The 11,315-nt window shown below is 42.1% G+C and overlaps 1 protein-coding gene across 1 annotated transcript; it reads right to left on the bottom strand.

Annotated features, from left to right (window-relative positions):
- Positions 1-417: 417 nt before the first annotated feature.
- LOC138869012 (uncharacterized) lies at positions 418-1,387 on the bottom strand. Its single transcript, XM_070146599.1, has 2 exons — positions 1,040-1,387; positions 418-867 (listed from the first exon to the last, which is right to left on the bottom strand). The coding sequence occupies exons 1-2, from the start codon at positions 1,385-1,387 to the stop codon at positions 418-420; spliced, it is 798 nt and encodes a 265-aa protein (XP_070002700.1).
- Between the last annotated feature and the right edge of the window lie 9,928 nt (positions 1,388-11,315).

Here is an 11,315-nt window from a genome sequence, read left to right as displayed (position 1 = left end):
TCGGAAGGACTTGAACAGGATTTGGGGTGAAAAGAGTTTGGATTGAATTACAACTTTGGAACCTTTCAGGCAAAAATTATTGTCGGATCATTGTAACTTCTGCCCCAGTTTTAACTTTGGGGAAATGTAGATTTTTGTTTTAGTGTGACTGAACCCCAGAGAGAGGCTGCCTACGTATCCTTTCGGAATCAAGTCGAATGTAGTTCAAGAAACCTTGTTTTTTATTTTTCTTTTCTTTTGTTTTTTTGTTTTGTTTTGCTTTTTCTTTCTTCATTTTTAGCATATTTTCGAGTTCCAAAGAGGTTAATTAAAGAAAAGTAATTAGCTCAAAAGGTTTACAAAGGGTTGACAGTGTTTGGGTAGCGAGAACGAAAGCCTTCTTCATTCCAATCGGAGAATATTAGTACCGCAAAAGGGTTAAACATAATACCTTTTGATCGCATCCGCATTGACAGTTGTTTCAGGGTCATTTCCTTCAATGTTTCCCAAGTACAATGCACCTTTTGGCAATAATTTTCTTATAATATACGTACCTTTCCAATTTGGAGCGAAGTTTCCTTTTGTCTCCTCATGATGCGGGAGAATACGCCTTAGAACAAGTTGTCCCACTTCAAAGTTTCTAGGCCACACTTTCTTGTTGTAGGCACGGGCCATTCTTTGTTGATACAACTGCCTGTGGCAAACTGCAGCCATCCGTTTTTCGTCAATCATGGTTAATTGTTCTAAAAGGGTCTTGACCCATTCATTATCCTCAATCTCCGCTTCAACAATGATTCTAAGAGAGTGAATCTCAACTTCTGCAGGTATTACAACTTCAGTGCCATAAACCAATAGATAGGGTGTTGCCCCCAATTGATGTGCACACGGCTGTGCGGTATCCCAATAATGCAAAAGGCAACTTTTCATGCCATTTTCTAGAACTTTGAATTATTTTCCTGAGGATCTTCTTGATATTCTTGTTTGCCGCTTCAACAACACCATTAGCTTTGGGCCGATAAGGGGTAGAATTCTGATGCGTGATCTTAAATTGTTTGCATACTTCTCTCATCAAATGACTGTTCAAGTTTTCAGCATTGTCTGTAATGATAGTCTTAGGAATAGCAAAACAACAGATAATGTTGCAATGCACAAAGTCGACCACCGCTTTCTTGGTGACGGCTTTGAAAGTGACTGCTTCAACCCACTTTGTGAAATAGTCAATGGCCACTAAGATGAATCTGTGGCCATTTGAAGCTTCCGGTTCGATTGGCCTAATGACATCCAATTCCCAAGTAACGAACGACCACAATGCTGACATAAGATGCAATTCTGAAGGTGGTGCATGAATCAGGTCACCGTGTATCTGACAATGGCACTTGCAGACAAAACTAAAGCAATCCTTTTCCATGGTTATCCAATAATAACCTGCCCGAAGGATTTTTTTTTGCAAGGACATATCCGTTCATATGGGGTCCATATACTCCCGTATGCACTTTGTTCATGATTTTTCTAGCCTCTTGGGCATCCACGCATCTTAAAAGGTTCAGGTCTGGAGTTCTTTTGTACAAGACCTCTCTGCTTAAGAAGAAACTGCCAGCGAGCCTTCTAATGGTTCTCTTTTGGTCTCCACTGGCTTGCTCGGGATATTCCTTTGTTTTCAAGAATCTTTTGATATCATGATACCATGGCTGACTATCCGATTCTATTTCAACTGCACTGCAATAACCATGTCTTTCTCGAATTTGGATTTCCAACAGGTTAATGTGGACATTGCCCGGATATGGAAGCATTGAGGCCAAAGTGGCCAGTGCATTAGCTAACTTATTGTGGAACCGAGGAATATACTTGAACTCGACAGACTTGAACGGTTTGCTAAGATCTTCTACCTGCTGCTTGTATAAGATAAGCTTGATATCTCGAGTTTCCTATTCACCTTGAGCTTGTCGAATAATTAAGTCAAAATCTCCCACGATTAACAATTCTTCCACATCCAGATCAACAGCCATGTTCATGCCCATAATGTAGGCTTCATACTCAGCAGTGTTGTTCGTACAGAAGAATCGAAGTCGAGATGTGGCCGGATAGTGCTGACCAGTGGGCGAAATCAAAATTGCCCCTATCCCGACACCTTTTGTATTTACAGCTCTGTCAAAGAACATTTTCCAAGTATTAGTGTCTTCCGGAATTACCTCAACTGAATTTACTTCCTCATATAAAAAGTAAGTAATCAAGGGCTGATATTCATCATCAATAGGATTCTCAGCCAGGTTGATCCACCAAATCTTGGGCTTTCATTGCTGTGCGAGTGACATAGGCAATGTCAAACTCAGTAAGCAGGATTTGCCATTTTGCTAACCTTCCCGTGGGCATCGGTTTTTGGAATATGTACTTCAAAGGGTCTAATCTGGTTATAAGATAGGTGGTATAGGCCAACAAGTAATGCCTAGGTTTCTGGGCGACCCAAGTTAGGGCGCAACAAGTTCTTTCCAACAAAGTGTATTTGGCTTCATAACTAGTGAAATTCTTGCTCAAATAGTATATGGCTTGTTCTTTCTTCCCGGTCGCATCATGTTGCCCGAGAACACAACTAAAAGAATTCTCCAAAACTATCAAGTACAAGAACAATGGTCTTCCAGGATCGGGTGGGACCAACACTGGTGGATTCGACAGATATTCTTTGATTTTGTCGAAAGCTTCTTGGCACTCATCTGTCCATCTGATTGCCGCATCTTTCTTCAATAGCTTAAATATGGGCTTGTAGGTGGTAGTTAGCTGCGCAATGAATCTAATGATGTAATTCAACCTTTCTAAAAGACTCATAACCTCTTTCTTGGTTCTCAAAGGGGGAAATCCCGAATAAACTTTATCTTTGTTGGATCTAGCTCGATGCCCCTCTGACTGACTATAAACCCCAAAAGCTTCCCAGATAGAACTCCGAATGCACATTTAGCTGGATTCAACTTCAAGTCATACTTGCATAGACGCTCAAAGAACTTTCTCAGATCCCACACATGGTCATCCTACGTTCTGGATTTAATGATCACATCATCCATATATACCTCAATTTCCTGGTGAATCATGTCGTGAAAGATGGCGGTCATAGCTCTCATGTAAGTTGCCCCGGCATTCTTTACACCAAACGGCATGACCCTATAACAGTAAGTGCCCCAGGGTGTGGTGAAAGCCGTCTTTTCTGCTTCTTCTTCATCCATCAGAATCTGGTGATACCCAGCATAACAATCCACGAAAGACTGTATCTCATGTTTGGCACAATTGTCAATAAGGATGTGGATGTTTGGTAATGGAAAGTTATCCTTGGGGCTTGCTTTGTTCAAATCCCGATAATCAACACACACTCGGGTTTTTTCATCTTTCTTCAGCACTGGGACCACATTGGCCAACCATGTGGTGTATCGGACCACTCGGATCACACCAGATTTCAACTATTTGGTGACTTATTCTTTGATCTTGTCACTAATGTCTGTTTTAAACATTCTCTGCTTTTGTTGGACAGGTGGATAACTGGGATAAGTTGGCAATTTGTGCACTACTAAATCAACACTCAGTCCTGGCATATCATCATAGGACCAGGCAAACACATATTTGAATTCGAACAAAAGTTGGATCAATGCATCTCTAGTTCTTTCATTAGTGTGAATGTTTATCATGGTTTCCTGGGCCTCTTCCAGACTACCCAAATTAACTGGCTCGATTTTATTTAAGTTTGGCTTAGGCTTATTCTCAAATTGTTTGAGTTCTCGATTTATTTCCCTAAAAGCCTCATCTTCATCATATTCTGGTTCTTGATTCATTATTTCACAGTTAAACAGCGTGTTAGGATCTGGGCATGAAGTCCGCAAGCATGTCATGTTATTTAAGTCCGCATTATTAGAATTTAAAAGAGAGAGATAAGAAAAAAATAACAAAAATCAGAAAGAATAATGGAAAGAGATTCATAGACGATAAAATATTGATTTCATTTCATTGAATTTGAAGATAGGAGGGTTTACATCGGAATTTAAAAGACAATAAACTAAAAACATTCGAGTTACACCCTGAAATAACTCGGAATGCAGAAAAGATGGCAAGACTGAACTACCAGGATTCCCGCCTGACTGGGAATGGAGTAGCCTTCCAATTTTGAAGTTTAGCATTTGGCCCCATATATTGCACCTCGGCAGTGCTTGAGCCTTCACCTGGTTAGACCATGTGAACCTCGTACAACATTTGCCTCATTGCCCCACTGATGTCCTCAATTTCTTCGGCCGTGAAGGCCTCTTCTTCTTCTATATACCTTGGCTTGACAAACGTCTTGGCGAGATGCGGTATTGGCTGAGGAAGGGCTCACCCATTGTTCTTACGTTTATTAGCCCATTTTACGTCGGCCTCTGTAGCTTGAAAGCCTATGCCAAAGAACTTCTCGATGGCAGTCAAAGTGATGGGCTCTGTAATGCCTTGCAAAGATACCCCGAGCCCTTTCCCGGGCTTGTACCCATGTTTGATCATTTCACTAGAGACCATGATTGATGCATTTGATAAGTAAGGTTGAGTACATGGGGTTCCTTCCTCGCACTGGTCTGTGACCACAATCTCAAAAGCTTGGTAGATGATGTACTCACTACCCTCTCTAGCCTCTAGGCATGGGACTGACGGGTCCTTGTAGATTGATTGCTCATCTTCTTCGTGGACTACTATTTCTTGATTTTCATGTTCAAACTTGACCATTTTGTGGAGAGTAGAGGGTACGGCTCCCACAGCATGGATCCAAGGCCTTCCTAAATGAAAGTTATAGGAAATGTCCATGTCCAGAACTTGAAATGTGACCTCAAAATCTATAGGGCCAATAGTTAGGACCAAATCAATTTCCCCTATCGTATCTCTCTTGATGTCGTCGAAAGCACGTACGCAAACATTGTTGGGTCCAATTCTTCCAGTCCCAATTTTTATCCTTTGTAGAGTTGATAGAGGGCATATGTCAACTCCAGATCCACCGTCCATGATAACCCTTTTCACATAATATCCTTCACACTTGACAGTCAAATGAACGGCTTTGTTGTGGGTGGATCTTTCTGGAGGCAAGCATTTCGGCTTAAGGAGATTCGATTGACTTCAAAAAACTGCTCTTCCATTCTCTCCAACGGTTCGACTGTGGTATCAACCGGAACATACGCCTCATTCAACGTCTTTATCAGCACTTTTTGGTGTTCATTTGAGCTTATCAGCAGAGACAAAAGTGAGACCTGGGTGGGAGTCTTTCTAAGTTTATCAATTACGACGTACTCCAAGGTTTTCATCTTTTGGAAAAATTCCTCCGCTTCTTCAACACTAACTAGCTTCTTAAGTGGAAACCGCTTCTGCTTTGTTTCGTTCAATTCTTCTAGGTTGAGATACTTCCCAGATTGGTTCATTTCATTTACTTCTCCCATGATTTCTTTTCCTTTGTATGTGACCACTGCCTTATTGTGGTTCCAAAGGACGATAGTGGGGTCTTTCATGGGACTCTGTGGTACACAGCTAATAACCACAGGCTCAGTCAACCTGGGTGAAATTATCGGCTTTCGCGCCACATAAGTCCCCTTTGGTACGTATATCTTTGGCGCCTTCAGCGTGACTTTGTTTTGCTCAAGTCTTTTGGGAGGGCTTAACACGAATTGTCCCTTTTTAGGGGCCCTGGGAACATAGAGAATGACATCTTTAGGAGGTGCTACCCTTGTCTTTGTTTCCACAGCCTTTTCTGCACTTTGGAGAGTGGAGTTGATCTTCTTCTCATTTCTAGCTTGTTTTGCTATAGCTTTGGGTTTCATTTCTGAGTCGGCGATAGCAATGATAGCTTTCAAAGCTGGGTCAAATTCTCTGTCCTCACAGATCATTCCAATGACCGGCCCGTTGTTGTGAGCCGGCAATGGGTTGTTAGTTACATTGGGAACTTCCTCATCCCTCAACACTACCCACTTCTATCCAATCAGATTTTCGACCGCTCTCTTAAGGGTCCAACAATTTTTAGTGTCATGCCCTTCCGCCCCTGAGTGATAAGCACATCTGGTACCTGGCCGGTAGAACGGTGATTCTGGGTTCTGCCTGTTTGGAGGTACAGGCTGTAACAAGCCCATTTGGACTAATTTGGGGAAAAAGGCTGGAATATGACTCACAAATGAGTGTCAAGTTAGATTTTCTAGGTGGTTCATAGGGACAGGTGTTATATTGGTAATTATTCTGTGGTGGATGTGGATTATACGGGGTTTAGTGAGGAGGGTTGTTTCTTGGAGGTGGATCTCGATTCTGATTGTAATGTTGTTGTGGTCGGGTGTATCGCTGGGCATTCATTACTACATAAGGATGAGGGGCCATAGCATATGCTACATCCTGGTGGGGGTAGTAATATTGTGGGGGCCTAGAAGGGGAACCAAAGTAACCTCAGGGTTGACGGGAATTCCTCAAGCTTGAAGCCATCATGGCTCCCTCTTCTTTCTTTTTTCGGTTTGCTAAACCTCATGAACCACTCTGGATGGCTTGGAAGTGGCTCTTATAGCAGATTGACTCATGATGCGACCTGTTTTCAAACCATTTTCTACCATTTCTCCAATCTTTATGGCCTCTGCGAACGGTTTGCCCATAACAGACATCATGTTTTGGAAATAATCAACCTCTTGGGCTTGCAAGAAGACACTGACCATCTCAGCCTCATCCGTTGGGGGTTTTACCCTGGCCGCTTGTTCACGCCATTTGATAGCGTATTCTCAGAAGATTTCTGAAGATTTCCTTTTGAGGTTGGACAAAGAATTTCAGTCTGGAGCTATGTTGACATTGTACTTGAACTGTCTGACAAAATCCCAGGCCAGGTCATCCCATATGTGCCAATGGGAGATGTCTTGGTCCATATACCATTCCGACGCAATTTCAGTTAAGCTCTCCCCGAAATAAGCCATCAAAAGTTCTTCCTTTCCTCCCGTCCCTCTCAGCTGATTGCAATACCTTTTCAAATGGGTGATCGAGTCTCCATGCTCGTCATATCTTTCGAATTTTGGCGTTTTAAAGCCAATGGGCAGGTGAATGTGAGGAAATATGCACAGATCGGCGTACGAGACACTCTTTTGTCCACTCAGGCCTTGCATGTTCTTAAGACTTTGTTCAACACTTTTCATCTTTCGGGTTATGTCTTCTTGCTCGGGGTTCTTCACGGTCCTTTCTTATTCCATAGGAGACTCATACCGGGGGTGCTGAGGGTAGGAATTCGGGGTGACATGAGCCGTGTCTAGTTGAAATTGTGGTACTTGGAAAGTGAAGGCTGACAACTCTAAACATGGCCTAGACACTATTGGTTGTGTCGTAGTAGAGACCGGTGGTGCAGTGAATATTGTAGAAGATGCTCCCGAAAATGGTGCTTGGGGGCGAACATCAGAAGGCATACCGGTGAAATTAGCCGACATAGTGGGGTACCCGAACGGGATGAATGGGTTGGTTACGAGAATAGGGACGTTGGAGGTTCCACTTGTCCTGGGAATCAGTTTGGGAAATCCAGGGATTTCACAGGGCGATTCTCTGCCATTAGACCAAGCGTCCCATATCTCCAACATGTGGAGGCGCAGTATTCTATTTTCTTCAGTAGTTGCTGACTCTGAGGCTGGGATTATCGATACCGGGCTATCCTCTGAGGGGTTAATTATGGGTAGATGACTCTCTGATGTCATTGCGACACTCCCTTTTGATCTTGTGAAGTAATGGTGCGAAGCCAGGTTACCACAAAACCAACCACCTAAAAATAGAACATATTCTTAAACATAATACACAATAAACCGGTTAGTTTGAGACATTTAACACATAGGGAATCACATGTTGGGGAGTGCAATGCACCTAAACAGTTAAACGTTTTTCTATATGTTTTTGCGACAGTTGCATGTTTCATCCCGGATTTCCTTTTTGTCACCTTCCAAATCTTGAATCTTTTCTTTCTTTGCGCTCTTTTATTTTCCTCTCTTTTTTGGTTTTCTTCTCTTCTTTTTTTGACTCGGGTTGTCTATAGCTTATGATTGGATCCGATGGGGATTGCCTACGTATCACGACGATGCATGAATCATATCATTACGTAGTTCGGGGGATAAATACAAAATAAAAGAAAGAAATTTTTTGGGTTTCCAATATTTCATTAAATAAAAACTTCTGGTTTTCTTCTATTACATAGACTCTGACATACAGACTTAAGAACTAGAAAACAAAAACAGACTCAAATAAGACTAACAGACTCTAAAAATCGAAATACAGACTCGAAAAGAAAATCAGGAATACATAAGAGCCTCTAAAACTACTCCAGGAGCCCGCGGGACATCAGTCGGTCTCGACGCTGGCCTACGTGCAATATGTTCTTGGAGGCGGTCTAGGTTGTCCATTATCTAACGGACAAAATTCATCACAGCAACGAAGAATATGGACCTGGTCATATCCTTGCACTCATGGAATTTCATGACGACATAATCAACAATTCCTTTAATCCTTTCTCTAATGATGCCTTTTTCTTAGAGTAGGCATCCAATCTGCTGAGACCTGGCCTCCAGAACCTGTGCAGCCGTATGGTTTTGCTCTTGCAACTACTGCATGTCCTCTTCCAGTCGAGACATCAATGCATAGCAGTGCTCTCTTTCTGCTTTGAAGTTCTTTGTTTGCTGGGCCATTTCATTTTCAAGAGTAGTCGGCTTTTTCTTTAAACTCAGAACTCCTTTGTCATACTTTTCCTTTAGCTGCTAAACAAACCTCGTCCGTTCTTCTGCATTCTTTGCCAACTTTGTCGGGGCTTTTGCCAATCCATCCTGGGCTTTTTCCAAATCATCCCCATAATCACATACTTTTCGCCTAAGACTGTTTATGAATTTTTCATCTTTTCCGCTTTTGGCCTGGTTTTCAGCGGCTACTCTCATATTTTGGATCCGAGCTCGGTGGGCTTCATTTTCTCGGGCTAACCTTTTCTTTTCTCCTTCATCCTTAGCAACCTGCAAACTATGATCAAATTTGAGTTCTTTGATTTGATCCTCTAACTTACTTATGGTAGTCCGGTATCCCTTCTCCTTAACTAGTCAATCCCACTGCTCTTGCGCTCCATCAGTGAATTGTTGTACATGGGGCTTTTTGGCGGGTTGTTCTGGATCTTGATCGACTCGAACCCTTTTACCATACCAGGCCGTGTATCTAGATTCTACTTTACCCCTGGACAAATCCCGTACTTGAGTTTGTGGCTCTAGAAATCTACATTAGTGCCAAATTTGGCGAACCTTTTCTTCTGGGAATGCAGCTTTTCAGCATAGTTCAATAACTTGTTGACTCAAATCTTCATCATGAGGGACAATTTGGTATCTACCCAGTTGGCATAGAACCCGGTGCGGAGCATATGACTGAATACTCCGAAGACCCATTAATAAAAGAAACACACTCCGTCAGACATATAAATAACTTCGTTGACTGGGAGCCAACCGAACGTCCGCTCAATTCGGTTTTGCAGTCAAGGAACCTAAATGTGCAAATCATGCCTCAGTACCTTCCGGAAACTTATGACCATCTACACGGTTTTCATGTTCTTCAATGCAATTGAGACCAGTCAGACCATAGTTTATGTAACCCGGGCAACGATAAAGATGTTCTACCATCCAGATTTACAAAAGCAAGTTGCAACCCTCAAAATACTTTGCCCCAGATCGACAAACGATTAAAGCTCGGTAGATTTCTGCGAGGATCATTGGTATGATAGTGTCGTTGGCCTTTTTGATCATAAAGTTAGCCACTCCTGCAAGCCCCAACTCTATATGTTTGTCACTCCTCGGGCATATTAGAGTGCCTAAAAATGCCACGACGAAGGCATATCCTCGGCGTGTTTCCCATTTGTTTTTATTTCCATGATGAATAAAACTGGTGTCTGGAGCCTCAAATTCGCGGGGTCCCCATAATGACGGTATAAGAAGTGGAATGTGTAGAATCCTTCCACCAAATTTCCATCTTTAACTTCACGGCTAATACTCAGAATGTCCAAAAACTTGTGAGGGGTTACAGTCCTTGGTGTTACTGGATATCAGCGCCTGAGATTCCCGTTAAGACCAGCGTAACCTGCTATTTCCTCAAGTTTATGGGTCAGCTCAAAATCAGAGAAGTGGAACACATTGTGCGTCGGGTCCCAAAATGGTATTAAAGCTTCAATTATATCCGCCCTTGGTTTAACCTTCAAAAGACCGGTGAGCCCGCCTAAAGCTTTTGTCACAGCACTTTTGCTGATCTCCCCCAGGTCGTTCCACCACATATGGAGTCCTATTGGAATTTCCTCTATGACTTGAAAAGGTATATTTTCAATAGTGCTCATACTGCACGTTTTATTTAAAGCGACTGGTGAAAAACATGTGATTTATTTTGACTCCAAAAGGAAGATTATTATTTTTTGCAAAATGTAACTCAAACAGCTCAAGGTCACCTTTGCAAATACGGCTCTTTAGCACTTCAGAAGGGAAGATTTTAGGGTTATGTTTGCTAAGTGGCCAAAAAATTAGAAAAAGGACCATAGGTAGCTATTCTTGCAAAAACAGCCTTTCAGCGTCCCGTCAGGACATTTCTGGCTATTTGGACAAAAACGGTATCACCTAACTTTTATGACAACCTTTTATATTTTTGGGTTATTTTTGCAAAAGCAGGGCTGGACCCGATGAGGGTTGCCTACGTATCTCACATTCAGTGAGAATCAAACTCGCTTAGTTTGGTAAGATTTGACGCAACAGAAAAATATGAAGTATTTTGAAATAATTTTTCCTTCTTTTTCTTTTTCTTTTTTCAAAATTTCGGCAGAGTTTCGGGATATTTTGAACACCAGATTTTTCAAAAATGGGTAATTTTCTCTCTCCTACCTCAATTTGGTTTTTCTCGACTTTTCTTCCCTATTCTAGAAGTCGGTCAACATGCAAGACGAAGCAAATAAATGTACAAATAGCACGTAAAATGCATCAGGATGGTCTTTTTATTTCGGGTGCACCTGTCCTAGATGGACCCAACCCCTGTGTTAAGTCCCCAAAGTCAAATGCACGTGATGCAAACAAGCGTTCCTACTAGGGATCCGGCATGAAGCTATGTTATTCTAGATTTAAAACCTGGGTGTATTGTTCTAGACCTGGCTTACCCGAACGGACAACTCGAGCCGAGAGGGGGTAGCGTACCGGGAATACAGAAGCTTTACTGGTTTTGCAACTTGTCTGAACCTCGTTCTAAAATAGGATATGACTCTAAAAAAAAGAAGTTACGCGAAGCGCACACTCCCAAGAAGATTTAGAAGACGCAGAGAGAAGAAGGGTTTCGTGACAGTTTTATATACATTT

Source organism: Nicotiana sylvestris, chromosome 1 (assembly GCF_000393655.2).
Source record: "Nicotiana sylvestris chromosome 1, ASM39365v2, whole genome shotgun sequence".
Taxonomy (NCBI): Eukaryota; Viridiplantae; Streptophyta; class Magnoliopsida; order Solanales; family Solanaceae; genus Nicotiana; species Nicotiana sylvestris.
The sequence above is the reverse complement of the archived record's forward strand: the minus strand, read 5'-3'. Positions and strand labels throughout refer to the sequence as shown.

Excerpts from the sequence above, each read along its gene's own strand:
- LOC138869012 (XM_070146599.1), bottom strand. The coding sequence starts at position 1,387 with ATGGAAAAGGATTGCTTTAGTTTTGTCTGCAAGTGCCATTGTCAGATA. Across the intron at positions 868-1,039 it reads ACAGTCATTTGATGAGAGAA|CCGTGTGCACATCAATTGGG; the intron begins GTATGCAAACAA and ends GATACCGCACAG.